At 49.7% G+C, this 26,042-nt stretch overlaps 1 protein-coding gene across 6 annotated transcripts in view; it reads right to left on the reverse strand.

Moving 5' to 3' along the window:
- Positions 1-25,839, reverse strand: part of WIZ (WIZ zinc finger) — a 77,292-nt gene extending 51,453 nt beyond the window's left edge. For 5 of the 6 annotated variants that reach the window (XM_074530198.1, XM_074530195.1, XM_074530196.1 and 2 more), the window contains exons 1-2: positions 25,418-25,839; positions 10,335-10,633 (exon numbers count right to left, since the gene is read on the reverse strand). In XM_074530198.1, coding sequence (XP_074386299.1) covers positions 10,335-10,633; positions 25,418-25,800 — 682 coding nt within the window. In that variant the 5' untranslated portion in view covers positions 25,801-25,839. The remainder of the gene's footprint in view (positions 1-10,334; positions 10,634-25,417) is intronic. The other variant, XM_074530197.1, reaches the window with a different exon arrangement.
- Positions 25,840-26,042: the final 203 nt, after the last annotated feature.

Here is a 26,042-nt window from a genome sequence, read left to right on the forward strand (position 1 = left end):
AATGATCCCAAATAAACCCCAAAATGTCCCCATTGGAGCAGATCCACGAGAGAGGTGAATCCACAGAAGATCTGGTGGTGACACCACAGAACTGATCCCAAATGAGCTCTGGAATGTCCCCATTGGAGAGGAGCCATGGGAGCTCCGGTGACATCATGGAATGATCCCAAATGAACCCCAAAATGTCCCCATTGGAGCAGATCCACGGGAGAGGTGAATCCACAGAAGATCTGGTGGTGCCATCATGGATTGATCCGAAATGAGCTCTGGAATGTTCCCCTCGAAGCAGATCCATGAGAGATCTGGTGACATCACAGAATGATCCCAAATAAACCCCAAAATGTCCCCACAGGAGAGGATCCACAGAAGATCTGGTGGTGACACCACAGAACTGATCCCAAACCAGCTCTGGAATGTCCCCATTGGAGACACGGATCCATGGGAGATCTGGTGGTGACATCATGGATTGATCTGAAACGAGCTCTGGAATGTTCCCCTCGAAGAAGATCCATGGGAGATCAGGGGACATCACAGAATGATCCCAAATAAACCCCAAAATGTCCCCATTGGAGCAGAACCATGGGAGATCTGGTGGTGACATCAAGGAATGATCCCAAACGAGCTCTGGAATGTCCCCATTGGAGAAGATCCACAGAAGATCTGGTGGTGCCATCATGGAAATGATCCCAAACCAGCTCTGGAATGTCCCCATTGGAGACACGGATCCATGGGAAAGGTGGTGACATCACAAAATGATCCCAAACAAACCCTAAAATGTCCCCACAGGAGAAGATCCACAGAAGATCTGGTAGTGCCATCATGGAAATGATCCCAAATAAACCACAAAATGTCCCTATTGGAGAAGATCCACAGAAGATCTGGTGGTGCCATCATGGATTGATCTGAAACGAGCTCTGGAATGTCCCCATTGGAGAAGATCCATGGTAGATGTGGCGGTGACATCATGGAATTGATCCCAAATAAACCCTGGACTTTCCCCTCGAAGATCCATGGGAAATCTGGTGGTGCCATCATGGAAATGATCCCAAACCAGCTCTGGAATGTCCCCATTGGAAACACGGATCCATGGGACATGTGGTGACATCACAAAATGATCCCAAACAAACCCCAAATGTCCCCATTGGAGCAGATCCATGGGAGATCTGGTGGTGACATCATGGAAATGATCCCAAACCAGCTCTGGAATGTCCCCATTGGAGACACGGATCCATGGGAGAGGTGGTGACATCACAGAATGATCCCAAATAAACTCCAAAATGTCCCAGTTCGAGCAGAACCATGGGAGATCTGGTGGTGTCATCATGGATTGATCTAAAATGAGCTCTGGAATGTTCCCCTCAAAGCAGATCCATGGGAGATCAGGGGACATCATGGAATGATCCCAAATAAACCCCAAAATGTCCCCATCGGAGTAGATCCACAGAAGATCTGGTGGTGACACCACAGAACTGATCCCACACCAGCTCTGGAATGTCCCCACAGGAGAAGATCCACAGAAGATCTGGTGGTGACATCATGGATTGATCCGAAATGAGCTCTGGAATGTTCCCCTCGAAGCAGATCCATGGGAGAGGTGGTGACATCACAGAATGATCCCAAATAAACCCCAAAATGTCCCCACAGGAGAGGATCCACAGAAGATCTGGTGGTGACATCACGGAATGATCCCAATCAGCTCTGGAATGTCCCCATTGGAGCAGATCCATGGGAGATCTGGTGGTGACACCACAGAACTGATCCCACACCAGCTCTGGAATGTCCCCATTGGAGAAGATCCACAGAAGATCTGGTGGTGACATCATGGAAATGATCCCAAACGAGCTCTGGAATGTTCCTGGGACGATCCGTGCCGGCCAAATCCTCCCGAGCTCCGATTTTGGAGGGAATCCATGGAAAAAAGGAGGAGGTTCCTCATCCCACCACTCACCAGGGGCCGCAAAAATCCCTCAGGGGCCGAATCCAACCCGGCCGGGATCCAGGCCACGGCTCCCTCTGACATTCCTGGGACAATCCGGCCCTTCCAGAACTTTCCAGCCGAATCCAACCCGGCCGGGATCCAGGCCACGGCTCCCTCTGACATTCCTGGGACAATCCGGCCCTTCCAGAACTTTCCAGGTGCCCCAAATCCCCCCAAAACACCCCCAAAGCTCCGAGGGATTTGTCCCTGCCGGGTTCCTGTTCCTGGAGCAGCTGCTCCGCTGCCTTTCCAAGCAAAGGGGCCCCGGCTGGGGCCGGCTCCGGGAGCAGCGGCCGCGCCCGGCGGGGCTGGAAAACATCCCAGGAAAATTTGGGATGTCCCCAAAGGGGCCCGGAGGCACCTCGGGGCCAAGGAGAAACATCTCGGGAGGGAGAAATCCGCAGGGAAATGGAGATTTGTGGAGTTGGGAGATTCCACAGAGGGGGGAAATGATGTCCCAATGTTGTCCCAAATCCCAGAAAAATTCTGGGAAAAAGTTTTGGATGGAGGGGAGGAGAGAGGAGGAGGATGGAGAGCTGAAAATTCCAAAATTCCAGGGGAATCCCGGGAATTGGGAGATTTGGGAATCTCAGCAGCTCATGGCAGCCGGGAGGCAGCGACAGCGAAGGGAAAAACAAACTCAAAAATCCCTGGAAAGCTGAAAAATCACAAAAAAATCCAACCCGGCCGAGGTTTGGCACCTCCAGCTCCCGGGGAAGAAAAGGCGGCGCAGACAGAAAAGCTCCTGGAAAAGCTCCTGGAAAAGTTCCTGGAAAAGCTCCTGGAAAAGCTCCTGGAAAAGTTCCTGGAAAAGCTCCTGGAAAAATCCCAGCGGTGCCAGCGAGGCAGGAAAGGCCCAAACCGGAGGAGTTTTGCCCCAAATCTGCGGGGGAGGATTCCCAGGGAAGGTTTGTGCCGGCGGCACCGGAGCCGCCGCAGATCCAGGGGAGATTTTCCAGGAGAAATTGGGGGAAATTGGGGATGAGAGGACTGAGGGGGATCCTGGGATCCAGGATGGGATCCCAAATTCCAGGATGCAATCCTGAGCTCCAGAACGTGATCCCAAACCCCAGGATGGGATTTTGGGATCCAGGAAATTCCAGGACACTTTGGGATACAATCCCAAAACCCAGGACAGGATCCCAAAACCCAGGACATGATCCCAAACTCCAGCACACGATCCCAAACTCCAGGATGGGATCCTGGGACCCAGGATGGGATCCCAAACTCCAGCACTGATCCCAAACCCCAGCTCAGGATCCCAAACCCCAGCTCTGATCCCAAACCCCAGCTCTGATCCCAAACCCCAGCACTGATCCCAAACCCCAGCTCTGATCCCAAACCCCAGCACTGATCCCAAACCCCAGCTCTGATCCCAAACCCCAGCTCAGGATCCCAAACCCCAGCACTGATCCCAAACCCCAGCTCTGATCCCAAACCCCAGCTCAGGATCCCAAACCCCAGCACTGATCCCAAACCCCAGCTCTGATCCCAAACCCCAGCACTGATCCCAAACCCCAGCTCTGATCCCAAACCCCAGCTCAGGATCCCAAACCCCAGCACTGATCCCAAACCCCAGCACTGATCCCAAACCCCAGCACTGATCCCAAACCCCAGCTCTGATCCCAAACCCCAGCTCTGATCCCAAACCCCAGCTCTGATCCCAAACCCCAGCTCAGGATCCCAAACCCCAGCTCTGATCCCAAACCCCAGCACTGATCCCAAACCCCAGCTCTGATCCCAAACCCCAGCTCAGGATCCCAAACCCCAGCACTGATCCCAAACCCCAGCACTGATCCCAAACCCCAGCACTGATCCCAAACCCCAGCACTGATCCCAAACCCCAGCACTGATCCCAAACCCCAGCTCAGGATCCCAAACCCCAGCTCTGATCCCAAACCCCAGCTCTGATCCCAAACCCCAGCTCTGATCCCAAACCCCAGCTCAGGATCCCAAACCCCAGCTCTGATCCCAAACCCCAGCACTGATCCCAAACCCCAGCTCTGATCCCAAACCCCAGCACTGATCCCAAACCCCAGCACTGATCCCAAACCCCAGCTCAGGATCCCAAACCCCAGCACTGATCCCAAACCCCAGCACTGATCCCAAACCCCAGCTCAGGATCCCAAACCCCAGCTCAGGATCCCAAACCCCAGCTCTGATCCCAAACCCCAGCACTGATCCCAAACCCCAGCTCAGGATCCCAAACCCCAGCTCAGGATCCCAAACTCACCCAAATCCCAGGATTTTACAGCCCAAAATCCAGGATGTTATGGTCCAAAAATCAGGATTTTATGGCCCAAAATTTGGGATTTTACAGCCCAAAAATGGGGATTTTATGGCCCAAAACCAGGGATTTTATAGCCCAAACCCCAGGATTCTATGGCCCAAAAATTAGGATTTTAAAACCCAAAATTCAGGATTTTACAGCCCAAAAACTGGGATTTTTGAACCCAAAATTCAGGATTTTACACCCCAAAACCAGGGATTTTATAGCCCAAAACCCAGGATTCTATGGCCCAAAAATGAGGATTTTATACCCCAAAACCAGGGATTTCATGGCTCAAAAATGGGGATTTTTATGGCCCAAAAATTGGGAATTTTACACCCCAAAAATGGGGATTTTTATGGCCCAAAAATTGCGAATTTTACACCCCAAAAATGGGGATTTTATGGCCCAAAATTTGGGATTTTATGGCCCAAAATTTGGGATTTTAGTGTCCTGTGGGAGTTAAACCCAGTCCTTGTCCTACTTTGGGAACTCCCAAACCTCTCCCAGCGTTTCCCTCCCGGGTTTATTTTTAAACCGTGGCCCCGTTCTGGCTGGGGCTGGGAGGGATTTGGGATTTGGGATTTGGGATTTGGGATTTGGGATTTGGGCTGTTATTTATAACCCCACAAGGGCAGCTGCTCCCAAATTTTGGGATTTTTGAGCCACAAACGGCTCCGGACGCTGCTGAGCCCAAACGTGGGGGCAGCTTTGGGGTGGTTGTGGGGTCAGGGCACCCCCGGTGACCCCAAAGGGGATTTTGGGGTTCCCTGAAGGCCCAAAGGGGGATTTGGGGTTCCCTGAAGGCCCAAAAGTCTTTGGGAAGAGTTACGGACCCCAAAAATCTTTGGGAAAAGTTCCCGACCCCAAAAAGATTTGGGAGGAGTTACCAATCCCAAAAATCTTTGGGAAAAGTTCCTGACCCCAAAAATCTTTGGGAAGAGTTCCCAACCCCAAAAAGATTTGGGAAGAGTTCCTGACCCCAAAAAGATTTGGGAAGAGTTACCAATCCCAAAAATCTTTGGGAAAAGTTCCCAACCCCAAAAAGATTCAGGAAGAGTTCCCGACCCCAAAAAGATTTAGGAAGAGCTGCCAATCCCAAAAATCTTTGGGAAGAGTTCTCGACCCCAAATACATTTGGGAAGAGTTCCTGACCCCAAAAAGATTTGGGAAGAGTTACCAATCCCAAAAATCTTTGGGAAAAGTTCCCGACCCCAAAAAGATTTGGGAAGAGTTACCAATCCCAAAAATCTTTGGGAAGAGTTCCTGACCCCAAAAAGATTTGGGAAGAGTTACCAATCCCAAAAATCTTTGGGAAGAGTTCCTGACCCCAAACAGATTTGGGAAGAGTTCCTGACCCCAAAAATCTTTGGGAAAAGTTCCCGACCCCAAAAAGATTTGGGAAGAGCTGCCAATCCCAAAAATCTTTGGGAAGAGTTCCCAACCCCAAAAAGATTTGGGAAGAGCTGCCAATCCCAAAAATCTTTGGGAAAAGTTCCTGACCTCAAATAGATCTGGGAAGAGTTCCTGACCCCAAAGATCTTTGGGAAAGTCCCCAAAAGTCTTTGGGAAGAGCAGCCAAACCCAAAAGCCTTTGGGAAAAAGTTCCTGATCCCAAAAATATTTGGGAAGTGCCCCCGACCCCAAACAGATTTGGGAAGAGTTCCCGACCCCAAAAAGATTTGGGAAGAGTTACCAATCCCAAAAATCTTTGGGAAAAGTTCCCGACCCCAAAAAAGATTTGGAAAGAGTTACCAATCCCAAAAATCTTTGGGAACAGTTCCCATCCCCAAAAAGATTTGGGAAGAGTTCCCGACCCCAAAAATCTTTTGGAAAAGTTCCTGACCCCAAAAAGATTTGGGAAGAGTTCCCGACCCCAAAAATCTTTTGGAAAAGTTCCTGACCCCAAAAAGATTTGGGAAGAGTTCCCGACCCCAAAAATCTTTGGGAAGAGTTACGGACCCCAAATACATTTGGGAAGAGTTCCGGACCCCAAACAGATTTGGGAAGAGCTGCCAATCCCAAAAATCTTTGGGAAGAGTTCCCAACCTCAAATAGATCTGGGAAGAGTTCTTGACCCCAAAAAGTCCACGGGGAAGAAAAGCTCCCAGCCCCAAAAAGATTTGGGAAGAGTTCCAAATCCAACTTTGGGAAGAGTTCCAAATCCAACTTTGGGAAGAGTTCTTGACCCCAAAGATCTTTGGTAAAGTCCCAAAAGTCTTTGGGAAGAGCTGCTGATCCCAAAAATCTTTGGGAAGAGTTTCTGACCACAAAAACTTTGGGAAGAGTTCCAAATCCCAAAAAACTTCGGGAATGTTCCCAACCCCAAAAAGATTTGGGAAGAGCTGCCAATCCCAAAAATCTTTGGGAAAAATTCCCGACCCCAAAAATCTTTGGGAAGAGTTCCTGACCCCAAATAGATCTGGGAAGAGCTGCCAATCCCAAAAAACTTTGGGAACAGTTCCTGACCCCAAACACGGCTCCAAACACCCCAAACATGACTTTGGTCATTCCCTGACCCCAAAACACGGCTCCAAACACCCCCTGACCCCAAATACAGCTCTGGCCACCCCCAGGACCCCAAACCAGCTCCAAACACCCCCTGGCCCTAAACCCACCCACCCCAAACCAGCTCCAAACACCCCAAACCAGCCCCAAGCACCCCAAACTCAGCTCCAAGTACCCCAAATCCAGCCCAGCACCCCAAACCGGCTCCAAACACCCCCACGCCCTAAAACCGGCCCCAAGCACCCCAAATCCAGCCCCAGCACCCCAAATTCAGCTCCAGCACCCCAAACTCAGCTCCAAGTACCCCAAACTCAGCTCCAAGTACCCCAAATCCAGCCCCAGCACCCCAAACCAGCTCCAGCACCCCAAACCTGCCCCAAGCACCCCAAACCAGCTCCAAACACCCCAAATTCAGCTCCAAGCACCCCCATGACCCCAAACCCAGCCCCAAGCACCCCAAATTCAGCTCCAGCACCCCAAACCGGCTCCAAACACCCCCATGCCCTAAAACCGGCCCCAAGAACCCCAAACCCAGCTCCAAGCACTCCCATGACCCCAAACCCAGTTCCAGACACCCCAAACCAGCTCCAAGCACCCCAAACCTGCCCCAAGCACCCCAAACCCAACTCGAATCCCCCCATGACCCCAAACCCAGCCCCAAGCACCCCAAATTCACCTCCAGCACCCCAAAACAGCTCCAAACCCCTTCATGACCCTAAACCCAGCTCCAAACACCCCAAACCAGCTCCAAACACCCCAAACCAGCCCCAGGCACCCCAAATCCAGCCCCAAGCACCCCAAACCAGCTCCAAACACCCCAAATTCAGCTCCAGACACCCCAAATTCAGCTCCAAACCCCCTCATGACCCCAAACCCAGCTCCAAACACCCCAAACCCGGCCCCAGGCACCCTAAACCTGCCCCAACGCCCCCATGACCCCGAGCACGGCCCCAACGGTTGCTGCCCACAGAACCCCACAGGAGCCGGGGAGATAAGGGGAGATAAGGGGGGGGAGGGGAGATAAGGGGGGGGAGGGGCAGATAAGGGGAGATAAGGGGCAGATAAGGGAGATGAGGGGCAGATAAGGGGGTGAGGGGCAGATAAGGGGGGTGAGGACACCCAGGATGAGCAGATAAGGGGGGTGAGGGGCGGATAAGGGGTGGATAAGGGGGGTGAGGGGCAGATAAGGGGGGTGAGGGGCAGATAAGGGAGATAAGGGGGGTGAGGGGCAGATAAGGGGGGTGAGGGGCAGATAAGGGGGGTGAGGGGTGGATAAGGGGGGTGAGGGGCGGACAAGGGGGGTGAGGGGCAGATAAGGGGAGATGAGGGGCAGATAAGGGGGGTGAGGGGCAGATAAGGGGGGTGAGGACACCCAGGGTGAGCAGATAAGGGGACAAGGACAGGGACACACCCTGGTGACCCCACAGGGCAGCACCACCCCCTCCTCATTTCCTTGGGATTAACCCCAAAATGGGGAGAGGATGGAGAAAAGGAGATCCCAGAGAGAAATCCAGGAAAAAAAATCCCAGAGAAGAGAGGAGGTCACCCCCAAAACACCCAAAACTACCCCAAAAGCCCCCCCAAACCACAAAACCTCCCCCAAAACTCCCCCAAAACCACCCCAGACACCCAAAACTCCCCCAACAACGTCACCAAGAGAACAAACATCACCAAGAGAGCCAAGAACGTCACCAAGAGTCAATGGTGACCAAAAGTCAACACCAACACCAAGACAGAGCCAACACCACGAGAACCAAAATCATCAACAAGAGAACCAAAACCATCACCAAGAGAACCAACACCAAGAGAACCAGCACCATCTCCAAGGCAACCAACATCACCACCAACACAACCAACACCAAGAGAGACCCACCACCATCACCAAGACAACCAGCACCATCACCACGAGACTCAACACCAAGGGAAAGCCAACATCATCACCAACACAACCAACACCAAGAGAACCAGCACCATCCCCAAGGCAGCCAAGAGACCCTAACACCATCTCCAAGAGAGTCAACACCAAGACAACCAACCAACACCAGGAGAGACCCACCACCATCACCAAGACAACCAACACCATGAGAGACCCACCACCATCACCAAGACAACCAACACCATCACCAAGAGACTCAACACCAAGAGAGAGCCAACACCGTCACCAGGAGAACCAACGTCATCACCAAGACAACCAACACCAAGAGACCCAACACCATCTTCAAGAGAGTCAACACCAACACAACCAACACGACAAGAACCAACACCAAGGGGAAGCAACATCATCACCAACACAACCAACATCACCACCACACAACCAACATCATCACCAGGAAAGCCATCCTCATCACCAAGAGAAGCAACACCAAGAGAAAACCAACATCACCACCACACAACCAACATCATCACCAGGAGAACCAACATCACCACCAACACAACCAACATCACCACCACACAACCAACATCATCACCAAGAGAGAGCCAACACCAGCACCAAGACAACCAACAGCGTCACCAAGAGAAGTAACACGAAGAGAGAGCCAACGTCATCACCAACACAACCAACCAACACCAAGAGAACCAACACCAACCCCAAGAGAACCAACCCCAAGAGACCCAACACCACCCCAAAGTTGGTTGTCTTGGCGTTGACTCTCTAGAAGTCAACACCCCCTTGGTGTTGACTTCAAGAGAATCAGCACCAAGACAACCAACATCAGAAGAAGCAACCCCAAGAGAACCAACACCATCTCCAACAGAACCAATATCACCATCAACACAACCAATATCACCACAAAACAACCAACACCATCTCCAACAGAACCAATACCACCACAAAACAACCAACACCATCTCCAACACAACCAACACAACCACCAAGAGAGCCAAGATCATCACCAAGACAACCAACACCAAGACAACCAACACCACCAACACCACCAACATCACCACCAACACAACTAACACCACTACCAAGAGAGCCAAGATCAACACCAAGACAACCAACACCAAGACAACCAACATCATCACCAACACAACCAACACCACCAACACTACCAACATCACCCCAACACAACCATCACCAAGAGAACCAACATCACCAATCCAACCACCACCACCCCAACACAACCAACATCACCATCAAGAGAGCCAAGATCATCACCAAGACAACCAACACCAAGACAACCAACATCATCACCAACACAACCAACACAACCATCACCAAGAGAACCAACATCACCAATCCAACCACCACCACCACATCCAACACCACCGACACAACCATCACCACCAACACAACCAACATCACCCCAACACAACCAACACAACCAACACAACCAACATCACCCCAACACAACCATCACCAAGAGGACCAACATCACCAATCCAACCACCACCACCACCAACACATCCAACACCACCAACACAACCAACACCCCAACACAACCATCACCACCAACACAACCATCACCACCAACACAACCAACACAACCACCCCAACACCAGCACCCCCAAGAGCACCGAGCCCCCCAAACCCCCCCGGTGCCGGCAGAACCCCCAGCCCCTCAGCGCGGCACTCACCGGCCTCATCGTGCGCTTCCAGGGCCACGTCGGGCTCGTGCCGGGCCAGCGAGGAGCAGGACGGGGATGAGGAGGATGAGGAGGACGAGGACGAGGAGGAGAAGAGCTCCGAGGGTTCCTCGCCGCGCCGGGGCCCCGCGGGCGCCGGCAGCTCCTCGGCGGTGCCGCCCTTGGGGCTGGGCAGGAGCAGCCCCGGCTCAGCACCGGGCTCGGGGGGCATCGGGAGCGCTCGGGCGCCGTCCCCGCTGCGCTCCATCCCGCGGCGCCAACGCAGAACCGCGCGGCGCCGGCGGCACAACCTGCGGAGAACGGGGACAATGTGAGGGAAGGAAAAGGATTGGGGCAACAAAATTCAACAAATGGCACCAAAATTCAACAAATGTCACCTGTGCTCCTCACTGAGGGGAAATGGGCACAAAAGGAGGAAAGGAAAAGGGTTTGGGGCACCAAATTCACCAAATGGCACCAAAAGTCACCAAATGTCACCAAAACTCAACAAATCTCAAATCTGCTCCTCCTTGCTGCCCCACTGAGGGAAAATGGGCACAAAATGAGGAAAGGGGGAGAGTTTGGGGCATCAAAAGTGACCAAAAGTGACCAAATGTCGTCTGTCTATCTCCTGCACTCAATTGAGGGAAAATGGGCAGAAAATGAGCAAAGGAAAAGGATTGGGGGCATCAAAAGTGACCAAAAGTGACCAAATGTCACCAGAAGTGACTAAAAGTCATCTGTCCTCCTTGCTGAGGGAAAATGGGCACAAAGTGAGGAAAGGAAAAGGATTTGGGGAACCAAAAGTGACCAAAAGTGACCAAATGTCGTCTGTCTATCTCCTGCACTCAATGGAGGGAAAATGGGCACAAAGTGAGCAAAGGAAAAGGGTTTGGGGAACCAAAAGTGACCAAAAGTGACCAAATGTCGTCTGTCTATCTCCTGCACTCAATTGAGAGAAAATGGGCACAAAGTGAGCAAAGGAAAAGGATTTGGGGGCATCAAAAGTGACCAAAAGTGACCAAAAGTCACCAAAGCTCAACAAATGTCACCAAAAATGACCAACTCAGCAAATGTCACCTGTGCTCCTCACTGAGGGGAAATGGGCACAAAGTGAGGAAAGGAAAAGGGTTTGGGGCACCAAAAGTCACCAAATGTCACCAAATGTCACCTGGCCTCATCCTTGCCGCCCCACCAACAGAAAACAGGCAGGAAATAAGGAAATGTGACAGGTTTGGGGACACCAAAAGTGACCAAATGTCACCAAAAGTGACTAAAAGTCATCTGTCCTCCTTGGTGAGGGAAAATGGGCACAAAATGAGGAAAGGAAAAGGATTTGGGGAACCAAAAGTCACCAAATGTCACCAAAACTCAACAAATGTCAAATCTGCTTCTCCTTGCCGCCCCATTGAGGGAAAATGGGCACAAAATGAGGAAAGGGGGAGAGTTTGGGGCATCAAAAGTGACTAAAACTGACCAAAAGTGACCAAATGTCAAATCTGCTCCCCCCTGCACTCAACTGAGGGAAAATGGGCACAAAGTGAGGGAAGGAAAAGGATTGGGGCAACAAAATTCACCAAATGGCACCAAAACTCAACAAATGTCAAATCTGCTCCTCCTTGCCACCCCTCTGAGGGAAAACGAGCACAAAATGAGGAAAGGGGGAGAGTTTGGGGAACCAAAAGTGACCAAAAGTGACCAAAAGTGACCAAATGTCAAATCTGCTCCCTCCTGCACTCCAGTGAGAGAAAATGGGCACAAAGTGAGGAAAGGAAAAGGATTTGGGGCATCAAAATTCACCAAATGGCACCAAAACTCAACAAATGTCACCTGTGCTCCTCACTGAGGGGAAACGGGCACAAAATGAGGAAAGGAAAAGGTTTGGGGCAACAAAAGTGACCAAAAGTGATCAAAACTGACCAAATGTCAAATCTGCTCCTCCTTGCCGCCCCTCTGAGGGAAAATGGGCACAAAATGAGGAAAGGAAAAGGATTGGGGGCACCAAAATTCACCGAAAGTCACCTGTGCTCCTCTCTGAGGGGAAACGGGCACAAAATGAGGAAAGGAAAAGGATTTGGGGAACCAAAAGTGACCAAAAGTGACCAAATGGCACCAAAAGCCAACAAATGTCACCTGTGCTCCTCACTGAGGGGAAACGGGCACAAAAGTGAGGGAAGGAAAAGGGTTTGGGGAACCAAAAGTCACCAAATGGCACTAAAACTCAACAAATGTCAAATCTGCTCCTCCTTGCCGCCCCATTGAGGGAAAATGGGCACAAAATGAGGAAAGGGGGAGAGTTTGGGGCATCAAAAGTGACCAAAAGTGACCAAATGTCACCAAATGTCACCTGTGCTCCTCACTGAGGGGAAACAGGCACAAAAGGAGCAAAGGAAAAGGGTTTGGGGCACCAAAATTCACCAAAAGTGACTAAAACTGACCAAATGTCAAATCTGCTCCTCCCTGCACTCAACTGAGGGAAAATGGGCACAAAAGGAGGAAAGGAAAAGGGTTTGGGGAACCAAAAGTGACCAAAAGTCACCAAATGTCACCTGGCCTCATCCTTGCCACCCTACTAACAGAAAACAGGCAGGAAATAAGGAAATGTGACAGGTTTGGGGACACCAAAAGTGACCAAATGTCACCAAAAGGGACTAAAAGTCATCTGTCCTCCTTGGTGAGGGAAAATGGGCACAAAATGAGGAGAGGAAAAGGATTTGGGGAACCAAAAGTGACCAAAAGTCACCAAATGTGACCAAATGTCAAATCTGCTCCCCTCTGCACTCAGTTGAGGGAAAATGGGCAGAAAATGAGGAAAGGAAAAGGATTGGGGGCATCAAAAGTGACCAAATGTCACCAAATGTCACCTGTGTTCCTCACTGAGGGGAAACGGTCACAAAATGAGGAAAGGAAAAGGGTTTGGGGAACCAAAAGTCACCAAATGGCACCAAAAGTCAACAAATGTCAAATCTGCTCCTCACTGAGGGAAAATGGGCACAAAATGAGGAGAGGAAAAGGGTTTGGGGGCATCAAAAGTGACCAAAAGTGACCAAAGCTCAACAAATGTCACCAAAAATGACCAACTCAGCAAATGTCACCTGTGCTCCTCACTGAGGGGAAATGGGAACAAAATGAGGAAAGGAAAAGGGTTTGGGGCACCAAAAGTGACCAAAAGTGACCAAAAGTGACCAAATGTCAAATCTGCTCCCCCCTGCACTCCAGTGAGGGAAAATGGGCACAAAGTGAGGGAAGGAAAAGGATTGGGGGCATCAAAATTCACCAAATGTCACCAAACCCCACCAAATGTCACCTGTGCTCCTCACTGAGGGGAAACGGGCACAAAGTGAGGAGAGGAAAAGGGTTTGGGGGCACCAAAATTCACCAAAAGTCAACAAATGTCACCTGTCCTATGCCTTGCACTCAACTGAGGGAAAATGGGCACAAAATGAGGAGAAGAAAAGGGTTTGGGGCACCAAAAGTGACCAAAAATGACTAAAAGTGACCAAATGTCACCTGTGCTCCCCCCTGCACTCCAGTGAGGGAAAATGGGCACAAAATGAGGAAAGGGGGAGAGTTGGGAGCACCAAAACTCAACAAATATCACTTGTCTTCCTCACTGAACTCCACTGAGGGAAAATGGGCACAAAATGGGGAAAGAGGGAGAATTTGGGTCATCAAAATTCACCAAATGTCACCAAACCCCACCAAATGTCACCTGTGCTCCTCACTGAGGGGAAACGGGCACAAAATGAGGAGAGGAAAAGGGTTTGGGGCATCAAAATTCACCAAAAGTCAACAAATGTCACCTGTCCTATGCCTTGCACTCAACTGAGGGAAAATGGGCACAAAATGAGGAAATGGGGAGAGTTTGGGGCATCAAAAGTGACCAAAACTGACCAAATGTCAAATCTGCTCCTCCCTGCACTCAACTGAGGGAAAATGGGCACAAAGTGAGGGAAGGAAAAGGATTTGGGGCAACAAAAGTGACCAAATGGCACCAAAAGTCACCAAAGGTCAAATCTGCTCCTCATTGCCGCCCCACTGAGGGTGGGCACAAAATGGGCACAAAACGAGCAAAGCATCCCAAAAGGGGAGAATTAAAACAATTCAAGGGAAATAAATCCCAAAATCACCTTTTCCTGCCCCAAAAATTGGGAATTAACCCAATTCAGGAGAAATAAAGATCCCAAAAATGGGAATTAACCCAAAATCACCTTTTCCTGCCCCAAAAAATGGGAATTAACCCAATTTGAGAGAAATAAGGATCTCAAAATCACTTTTTCCCCAGCTGAAAAGTGGGAATTCATTCCGGTGAAATAAAGATCCCAAAGTCCTTTTTTCCTGCCCCAAAAATGGGAATTAACCCAATTCCAGAGAAATAAAGATCTCAAAAATTGGTAATTAACCCAAAATCACCTTTCCCTGCCCCAAAAAATGGGAATTAACCCAATTCCAGAGAAATGAGGATCCCAAAAAATGGGAATTGACCCAATTCTGGTGAAATAAAGATCTCAAAAATTGGGAATTGACCTAATTCCAGTGAAATAAAAGTCCCAAAATCACATTTCTCTGCCCCAAAAGTGGGAATTAACTCAATACCAGTGAAATAAAGATCCCCAAAATTCCCAAAATCGCCTTTTCCTGTGCCAAAAAGTGGAACTTAATCCAATTCCAGTGAAATAAAAACCCCAAAATGGGAATGAACCGAATTTCGGTGAAATAAAACCCCCAAAAATGGGAATAAACCGAATTTCGGTGAAATAAAACCCCCAAAAATGGGAATGAACCAAATTTCAGTGAAATAAAACCCCAAAAAATGGGAATGAACCGAATTTTGGTGAAATAAAAACCCCAAAAATGGGAATTAATGGAATTTCGGTGAAATAAAATCCCCAAAAATGGGAATTAACGGAATTTCAGTGAAATAAAAACCCCAAAAATGGGAATTAACTGAATTTTCGTGAAATAAAAACCCCAAAAATGGGAATGAACCGAATTTCGGTGAAATAAAATCCCCAAAAATGGGAATTAACGGAATTTCGGTGAAATAAAACCCCCAAAAATGGGAATAAACTGAATTTTGGTGAAATAAAAACCCCAAAAATGGGAATTAACGGAATTTCGCTGAAATAAAACCCCCAAAAATGGGAATTAACTGAATTTCGGTGAAATAAAACCCCAAAAAAGGGAATGAACCCAATTTCGGTGAAATAAAACCCCCAAAAATGGGAATTAACGGAATTTCGGTGAAATAAAAACCCCAAAAAAGGGAATTAATGGAATTTCGGTGAAATAAAACCCAAAAATGGGAATGAACCGAATTTCGGTGAAATAAAAACCCCCAAAAATGGGAATTAACGGAATTTTGGCGAAATAAAACCCCCAAAAATGGGAATAAACTGAATTTTGGTGAAATAAAACCCCAAAAATGGGAATTAATGGAATTTCAGTAAAATAAAACCCCCAAAAATGGGAATGAACCAAATTTCAGTGAAATAAAAACCCCAAAAATGGGAATGAACCGAATTTCAGTGAAATAAAACCCTAAAAATGGGAATAAACTGAATTTCGGTGAAATAAAACCCCTAAAAATGGGAATTAATGGAATTTCAGTGAAATAAAACCCCAAAAATGGGAATGAACTGAATTTTGGTGAAATAAAACCCCCAAAAAAGGGAATTAATGGAATTTCAGTGAAATAAAACCCCCAAAATGGGAATGAACTGAATTTTGGTGAAATAAAACCCCCAAAAAAGGGAATTAACTGAATTTCAGTGAAATAAAAACCCCAAAAATGGGAATTAACGGAATTTCGGTGAAATAAACCCCCAAAAATGGGAATGAACCGAATTTTGGTGAAATAAAAACCCCAAAAATGGGAATGAACCGAATTTCAATGAAATAAAACCCCCAAAAATGGGAATGAACCCAATTTCGGTGAAATAAAACCCCAAAAATGGGAATGAACCCAATTTCGTTGAAACAAAACCCCCAAAAATGGGAATGAACTGAATTTTGGTGAAATAAAAACCCCAAAAAAGGGAATGAACCGAATTTCGGTGAAATAAAATCCCCAAAAATGGGAATAAACTGAATTTCGGTGAAATAAAACCCCAAAAATGGGAATTAATGGAATTTCGATGAAATAAAACCCCAAAAATGGGAATTAATGGAATTTCGATGAAATAAAACCCCAAAAATGGGAATAAACTGAATTTCAGTGAAATAAAACCCCCAAAAATGGGAATAAACTGAATTTTGGTGAAATAAAACCCCAAAAATGGGAATGAACCGAATTTCGGTGAAATAAAAACCCCAAAAATGGGAATGAACCGAATTTCGGTGAAATAAACCCCCCAAAAATGGGAATTAACTGAATTTTGGTGAAATAAAACCCCCAAAAAAGGGAATAAACTGAATTTTGGTGAAATAATAACCCCAAAAATGGGAATTAACGGAATTTCGCTGAAATAAAACCCCCAAAAATGGGAATTAACTGAATTTCGGTGAAATAAAACCCCCAAAAATGGGAATAAACTGAATTTTGGTGAAATAAAACCCCCAAAAAAGGGAATTAACCGAATTTTGGTGAAATAAAACCCCCAAAAAAGGGAATTAATGGAATTTCAATGAAATAAAACCCCCAAAAATGGGAATGAACCCAATTTCGGTGAAATAAAACCCCCAAAATAGGGAATTAACGGAATTTCAGTGAAATAAAACCCCCAAAAATGGGAATTAACGGAATTTTGGTGAAATAAAAACCCCCAAAAAAGGGAATTAACGGAATTTCGGTGAAATAAACCCCCCAAAAATGGGAATAAACTGAATTTTGGTGAATTTTGGACAGGCCAGGAAGGGAAATTCGAGCCCAGGGAGGAGGAGGAGGCGCGAAAAGCCGGGAATTGGCGGCTCTAAAGGACAATTAATAAATCAATTAATTAATTAATTCAATCAATCAATGAAGGATGGGAGGAGCTGAATTCACCCCGAGGGAGGGAAAAGCCAAAAACTAGAAAATTAGAAATCCTAAACACGGAGGAAATCCTAAATCTGGGCAAAATCCCAAATCCCAAACCCAGAAAAAATTCCTAACACGGAGAAAATCCCAAACCCAGAAAAAATCCCAAATCCCAAACACAGAGAAAATCCCAAACCCAGAGCAAGTCTCAAATCCCAAAAGCAGAGCAAATTCCAAACCTGGAGAAAATCCCAAATCTGGGACAAAATCCCAAATCTGGGACAAATCCCAAATCTTGGGCAAAATCCCAAATCCCAAACACAGAGAAAATCCCAAATCCCAAACCCAGAGCAAATTACAAATCTGAGGCAAATCCCAAATCCCAAACCTGGAGAAAATCACAAACCCAGAGAAAATCCCAAATCTGGAGCAAAATCCCAAATCCCAGACACAGAGAAAATTCCAAACACAGAGAAAATCCCAAATCTCAAATCCTGAGAAAATCCCAAATCTGGAACAAATCCCAAATCCCAAACACAGAGAAAATTCCAAACACACATAAAATCCCAAATCCCAAACCCTGAGAAAATCCCAAATCTGGGGCAAAATTACAAATATCAAACCTGGAGAAAATCCCAAACCTGGAGAAAAATCCCAAATCCCAAACACGGAGAACATCCCAAACCCAGAGCAAATCCCAAATCTGAGCAAATTCCCAAACCCAGAGCAAATTCCAAAACCAGAGAAAATCCCAAATCCAGAGAAAATCCCAAATCCCAAACACAGAGAAAATCCCAAATCCCAAACCCAGAGCAAATTCCAAATCCCAAACCTGGAGAAAATCACAAACCCAGAGAAAATCCCAAATCTGGGGCAAAATCCCAAATCTGGGGCAAAATCCCAAATCTGGGGCAAAATCCCAAACCCGGAGAAAATCCCAGACCCAGAGTAAATTCCAAATCTGAAGCAAAATCCCAAATGCAGAGCAAATCCCAAATCCAGAGCAAATCCCAACCTTGGAGCAAATCCCAAATCTGGAGCAAAATCCCAAATCCTAAACCTGGAGAAAATCCTAAATCCAAGAAAATCCCAAATCTGGGGCAAATCCGAAATCCCACACACAGAGAAAATTTCAAACACTGAGAAAAGCCTAAATCCGGAGCAAATCCCAAATCTGGGACAAAATCCAAAATCCCAAACCTGGAGAAAATTCTAAATCTGGAGCAAAATCCCAAACCTGGAACAAATCCCAAATCTGGAATAAATGCCAAATCCCAAAACCAGAGCAAATCCCAAACTTGGAATAAATCCCAAATCTGGAATAAATCCCAAACCCAGAGCAAATCCCAAATCCCAAACCTGGAATAAATCCCAAATCCCAAACCTGGAATAAATCCCAAATCCCAAACCTGGAATAAATCCCAAACCCAGAGCAAATCCCAAACTTGGAATAAATCCCAAATCCCAAACCTGGAATAAATCCCAAACCCAGAGCAAATCCCAAACTTGGAATAAATCCCAAATCCCAAATCTGGAATAAATCCCAAACCCAGAACAAACCCAGGTTTTTAATCCCAAGTGCTCCAACAATCTTTGCTTTTTGGGACATCCCCAAAAACCCCACAAAATTCCCATTTTTCCCCCATTTTTGGGACCATCCTGAGATCCCAGGAGGGAAAACGGCCCCGAATTTGGAGTTTGGTTTAAAATCGTGGGAATTTTGGGGTGGGAGACAAAATTCCTGTAATTATCCCAAAATTCTGCTCATCCAACCCCGTTTGGGAATGACCCCAAATCCCCCTGGAACTCAAATCCCCCCTGGATCCCAAATTCAGGGATCCTAAATACCCCTGGAACCCAAATTCCCCCGAATCCCAAATTCAGGGATCCCAAATCCCTTTACATCCCAAATCCCTTTAAATCCCAAATTCAGGGATCCTAAATCCCCCTGAATCCCAAATTTAGGGATCCCAAACCCCTTTGAATCCCAAATCCCCTCTGGATCCCAAATCCTCCTGGAACCCAAATTCAGGGATCCCAAATTCAGGGTTCCCAAATCCCCCTGGAACCCAAATTCAGGGATCCCAAATCCCCCCAGATCCCAAATCCCCTGGACCCCAAATTCAAGATCCCAAATCCCTCTGGAACCCAAATTTAGAGATCCCAAATTCAGGGATCCCAAATTCAGGGATCCCAAATCCCTCTGGAACCCAAATTTAGAGATCCCAAATTCAGGGATCCCAAATCCCTTTGAATCCCAAATCCCACTGAATCCCAAATTTAGGGATCCTAAATCCTGCTGGAACCCAAATTCGGGGATCCCAAATCCCCCCAGATCCCAAATCCCCTGGATCCCAAATTTAGGGATCCCAAATCCCTCTGGACCCCAAATCCCCCTGGATGCCAAATTTAGGGATCCCAAATTCAGGGATCCCAAATCCCTCTGGAACCCAAATTTAGAGATCCCAAATTTAGGGATCCCAAATTCAGGGATCCCAAATCCCTTTGAATCCCAAATCCCTTTAAATCCCAAATTCCCCTGGAACCCAAATTCAGGGATCCCAAATCCCCCTGAATCCCAAATTTAGGGATCCCAAATCACTTTGGATCCTAAATCCCTTTGAATCCCAAATCCCTCTGGATCCCAAATCCCACTAAATCCCAAATTTAGGGATCCTAAATCCTGCTGGAACCCAAATTCAGGGATCCCAAATCCCCCCAGATCCCAAATCCCCCTGGATCCCAAATCCCTCTGGACCTCAAATCCCTCTGGACCCCAAATCCCCCTGAATCCCAAATTTAGAGATCCCAAATTCAGAGATTCCAAATCCCCCTGAATCCCAAATTTAGGGAACCCAAATTCAGGGATCCCAAATCCCTTTGAATCCCAAATCCCTTTAAATCCCAAATCCCCCTGAATCCCAAATTTAGGGATCCCAAATCCCCCTGAATCCCAAATCCCCTCTGGATCCCAAATTCCCCTGGATCCCAAATTCAGGGATCCCAAATTTAGGGATCCCAAATCCCTTTGAATCCCAAATCCCCCTGAATCCCAAATTCAGGGATCCCAAATCCCCCTGGATCCCAAATTTAGGGAACCCAAATTCAGGGATCCCAAATTCAGGGATCCCAAATCCCCCTGGAACCCAAATTCAGGGATCCCAAATTCAGGGATCCCAAATCCCTCTGAATCCCAAATCCCCCTGAATCCCAAATTCAGGGATCCTGAATCCCCCTGAATCCCAAATTTAGGGATCCCAAATTCAGGGATCCCAAATCCCCCTGAATCCCAAATTCAGGGATCCCAAATCCCTTTGAATCCCAAATCCCTCTGGATCCCAAATTCCTCTGGATCCCAAATTCAAGATTCCAAATACCCCTGGAAACCAAATTCCCCTGGATCCCAAATCCCTCTGGATCCCAAATTCAGGGATCCCAAATCCCCCTGAATCCCAAATTCAGGGATCCCAAATCCCCTCTGGATCCCAAATTTAGGGATCCCAAATCCCTTTGAATCCCAAATCCCTCTGGATCCCAAATTCCTCTGGATCCCAAATTCAAGATCCCAAATACCCCTGGAAACCAAATTCCCCTGGAACCCAAATCCCTTTGAATCCCAAATCCCTCTGGATCCCAAATCCACCTGAATCCCAAATTTAGGGATCCCAAACCCTCCGGGATCCCAAATCCCCCTGAATCCCAAATTCCCCCATCCCCAGCTCCACCTTTCCCAAATTTCCCCTTCCCGACTCCCTCGGCTCTCCCTAAACCCCAACAATTCTCCCCAAAAAGTGGGAAAAAAATCAGATTTTTCCCTTTTTTTTTCCCTTTTTTTCTGTTTTTTTCCCCATTTTTCCCGGCTCACCTGAATTTCCCAGCGATTCCCGAGCCCCGGGAGCGCTCTGTGCCCTCGCCCATCCCAAAAAAAGCCAAAAAAAGGCAAAAAAGGCGGAGCAGGTTTGGGGCGATTTAAATGCAAAACGGGCAATTCCCGCCTCTTGCCGATGGTAAAAACCTGGAAAAAAGGGGTGAAAACTCCCGGGAATTCCGGCTCTGGGTGGCTCCGAAAATTTGGGATTTTTGGGGTTTTTATTTTTTTATTCCTTGCTGGAATTGTGGGAGGGGATGGGATCCCCCACGCTGCCCAAGCTGCCGTTTTTCCCGATTTTCCAGCGGTTTTCCATCATTTTTCCATCCATTTTCCACTTTTTCCCCTTTTTACCAGATCGTTCTCACTTTGGAACGCTCCCACACCCAAACCCTCGAGGTTTTCCTCATTTATCCCCCAAAAAAAACCCCAATTCCAACCTGGATTTTCGTGGATTTATGGGATTTTTTCCCCCAAAATTCCCTTTTTTTTCCGAGAACGGCTCCAAATTCCTGGTTGGTTTTTTTCCCCTGTTTTTTCCTTTTTTTCCCCTCCTGAATTTTCTCCTCCTCCTCCAGCTCATCCCACACATTCCAGGATTTTTTCCCAGACGGTGACACCGAATTCTCCTCCTCCTCCTCCTCCAGGTCAGGGCTGAATTCCCAAGGTCCTGGAAGTTGCTTGGAATTTTTTCCTTGGTTTTTTTTTAATTTTCCTGGAGTTTTTCCTCATTTTCCACATGATTTTTCCATGAGTTTTTCCAGAACTGGATCCCAAATAATTTTGGGAAGCTCCTATGAGTTGTTAATGAGGTCATTTAGCCCAAAATTGGAATTTTTTTTGCCCCAAATTGGATTTTTTTTGCCCAAAATTGCTTTTTTTGCCCAAAATTGGATTTTTTTTCCCCAATAAATCCCCTCGGGAGCCCCTCCTGGGCTGTTCCAGCCACCCCAAATTCCTGCACCGAGGGGAAATTTTGGGATCCAGGATTTGGGATCCTCTGGGAATTCGGGTGTGGGGTGGGAATGAACCCAAAACTCCTCCAGGATGACCCCAAAATCCTCTAGGATAACCCCAAAAAATGATCCAAGAGGTCCTGGATGATCCCAAAACTGCTCCAGGACGATCCCAAAGTTGATCCAAGGGGTTCTGGGTGATCCCAGTGGTCCTGGATGATCCCAAAGATGATCCAGGATGATCCCAAAAGTCCTCTAGGATAATCCCAAAAAATTATCCAAGAGGTCCTGGATGGTCCCAAAAATTATCCAAGGGGTCCTGGATGATCCCAAAACTGTTCCAGGAGGTCCTGGATGATCCCAAAGTTGTTCCAAGGGGTCCTGGATGATCCCAGTGGTCCTGGATGATCCCAAAAGTCCTCTAGGATAATCCCAAAAAATTATCCAAGAGGTCCTGGATGGTCCCAAAAATGATCCAAGAGGGTCTGGATGATCCCAAAACTGTTCCAGGAGGTCCTGGATGATTCTAAAATTGATCCAGGATGATCCCAAAGAAAACCCAAGGGGTCCAGGATGATCCCAAAACTGCTCCAGAATGACCCCAAAACTGTTCCAGGAGGTCCTGGGCGATCCCAAAGTTGATCCAGAGCTCCTGGATGATCCCAAAGCTCCTCCAGGATGATCCCAAAGTTGATCCAAGGGGTTCTGGGCGATCCCAAAAAATGATCCAAGGGGTTCTGGATGGTCCCAAAGGTCCTGGATGACCCCAAAACTGCTCCAGAATGATCCCAAAACTGTTCCAGGAGGTCCTGGATGATCCCAAAGTTGATCCAGGATGATCCCAAAGATGATCCAAGAGATCCTGGATTATCCCAAAGGTCCTGGATGATCCCAAAGCTCCTACATGACGATCCCAAATGTGATCCAAGAGACCCTCGATGATCCCAAAGGTCCTGCATGATCCCAAAGTTGCTCCAGGATGATCCCAAAGGTGATCCAAGGGGTCCTGGATGATCCCAAAGCTCCTCTAGGATGATCCCAAAGATGATCTAAAGGTGTTGAGATGAGTCCAAAGCTGCTCCAGGAGGTCCTGGATGATCCCAAGGCTCCTCCAGGACAACCCAAAAGTTGCTCCAGAGGTCCTGGATGATCCCAAAGCTCCTCTAGGATGATCCCAAAGTTGCTCCAAGGGGTTCTGGATGATCCCAAAGCTCCTCTAGGATGATCCCAAAGCTGCTCCAAGGGGCTCTGGAGGATCCCAAAGCTCCTCTAGGATGATCCCAAAGTTGCTCCAAGGGGCTCTGGAGGATCCCAAAGCTTCTCTAAGAGGTCCTGGATGATCCCAAAGATGATCCAAAGGTGGTGGACAAATCCAAAGCTGCTCCAGAGGTTCTGGATTATCCTAAAGGTGCTCCAAGGGGTTCCAGGATGGTCCCAAAGCTGCTCCAAAAGCCTCCAAGAAGTTCCCCGTGCAGACCCTGCCCTGCCCAGCCCCCAGCTCGGGGCTTCTCCTGGACACAGAGCCCACCCTGCACACCTGGGCACTGTCACAGCCCCACCCTGCACATCTGGGCACTGTCACAGCCCCACCCTGCACATCTGGGCACTGTCACAGCCCTATCCTGCACATCTGGATCCACCTGGGCACTGTCACAGCCCCACCCTGCACATCTGGAGCCACCTGGACCCCCCAACAGCCCCACCCTGAACACCTGGGCACTGTCACAGCCCCACCCTGCACACCTGGGCACTGTCACCGACCCCCCCCCCACCATACACCTGGACACTGTCACACACCCCCCGCCCCGGACACCGTCACAGACGCTTCCTGCACACCTGGAACCACCTAGAACCCCTGCCAGACCCCCCCCCCCGCCACCCTTACCTGTCCTGGATCCCTGAAACCCCTTCTGGACACCACGACCTCCCCTAAACTCAGCCATCCTCACCTGGATCCCCTCACGATTTCCCCCCTCACTGTCCCCTCACGTTCCCTTCACAATCCCCTCACAATCCCCTCACTGTCTCCTTTGGTTTCCCCTTCACAATCCCCTCACTGTACCCTCACGTTCCCCTCACGGTCCCCTCAATGTACACTCCCGTTCCCGCCCTCATTGTCCCTCACGGCTCCCCCCTCACGATCCCTTCACTGTTCCCTCACTGTCCCCTCACATTCCCCACACTGTCCCCTCAGGATCCCCACACGATCCCTTCACTGTCCCCCCTCATGATCCCCTCACGGTTCCCCCTCTCACGTTCCCCTCACGTTCCCCTCACGTTTCCCTCACAGTCCCTTCACTGTCCCCTCACGGTTCCCCCCTCATGTTCTCCTCACTTTCCCTTCTCTGTCCCCTCCCTGTCCCCTCCCAATTCCTTCCTCACGATCCCCTCACGGTCCCCTTACTGTCACTTCACTGTGCACTCATGGTTCTCCCCTCAATGTCCCATCACGATTCCCCCCTCATGATCCCCTCACGTTCCCCTCACTGTCTCCTCACTACTTCCCCCTCATGATCCCCTCACGTTCCCCTCACTGTCTCCTCACTCTCCCCTCATGTCCCCATTCCCGGTTCCCTCACGGTTCCCCCCTCACTGCCCCCTCACGTTCCCCTCATTGTCCCCTCACGATGCCTTCACTGTCCCCCCTCATGATCCCCTCACGGCTCCCCCCTCACTGTCCCCTCATGTTCCCCCCTCACGATCCCCTCACCGTCCCCTCACGATTCCCGCACGGTCCCCTTACTGTCACTTCACTGCACACTTATGGTTCTCCCCTCACTATCCCCCCTCATGATCCCCTCACGGCTCCCCCCTCACTGTCCCCTCATGTCCCCGTTCGCGGTCCCCTCCCTGTCCTCTCTTCACGATTCCCTCACTGTCCCTCACGATTCCCTCCTCATGATCCCCTCACATTTCCCTCACGATCCCGTCACGGTTTCCCCTTCACGATCCTCTCACTGTCCCCTCACGGTTCTCTGTTCCCGGTCCCCTCCCAGTTCCTCCCTCACTGTCCCCTCACTGTCCCCTCATGTCCCCGTTCCTGGTCCCCTCCGCCGCCAGCACGCCCCGCACTCACCGGAGCGCCGCTGCCGCACCGTGTTCCCGCTCCCCGTCCCACCGGGAGCCGCCTGTCCCCGCTGTCCCCGCTGTCCCGCTGTCCCCGTGTCCCCCTGTCCCCGTTCCGCCTTTCAGCACCCGGGACGGGGCCGGTACGAGGGGGTCTGGGGGGTGTCAGCGCCTCCTCCGCGCTCTCCGCGAGCCCTCGCCCCGCTCCGGACCCGCCCGCCCCGCCGGGCCCCCCCCCGGCACTCACCGGACCGGGCCCCCGGGGCCGCGCCCGCGGAGCTGCTCCCGCTCAGCACCGCCGCCGCCCCGCGCCCGCCCCGGGCCCGCGCCGCCGCCGCCGCGCCGGGGCCATGGCGCCCTGAAGAGCCGTCCCGGAGCTCCGCCCACTCCCGGTTCTGCTCCTGGTCCCGGTCCCGGTCCCGGTCCCGCCGCTTGCGCCGCTCCGGCCGCTCCCCCGCCCCCCTCCCGCCGGCGGGGCCTGACTACGTCACGCCGAGCGCGACCGGGCCGCCGCCGACATCTTGAGGGGGGGGGCGGCGGCGGCGAACGGGGTCCCGGCGGGGATGAGGGGCCCGGTGAGGAAGCGGGGCCCGGCGGGGATGCGGGAGGAGCCGCCGCTGCCGCCGCCATGTTGGGGCCGCCCCCCGTCCCCGCGCCCGCCCCGCCAGAGCCGCCGCCGCCGCCCTCAGCCCGCCCGCCCCGCGCGCGGCGCGCCTCGATGACGTCAGCGGGCAGCTCGGGCCGCCATGTTGAGAGTGGCGGGGTTGTGAGGCCGGGACCTTCCGGGAGGGAGGGGGAGCGGCGCGGACGTTGCGTCATCAGAGCGCGACGGCGGCGGCGCGCCGCCATCTTGGGCGTGTGAGGGGAAGGTC

The sequence above is a fragment of the Zonotrichia albicollis genome, chromosome 32, assembly GCF_047830755.1.
Source record: "Zonotrichia albicollis isolate bZonAlb1 chromosome 32, bZonAlb1.hap1, whole genome shotgun sequence".
Classification (NCBI taxonomy): Eukaryota; Metazoa; Chordata; class Aves; order Passeriformes; family Passerellidae; genus Zonotrichia; species Zonotrichia albicollis.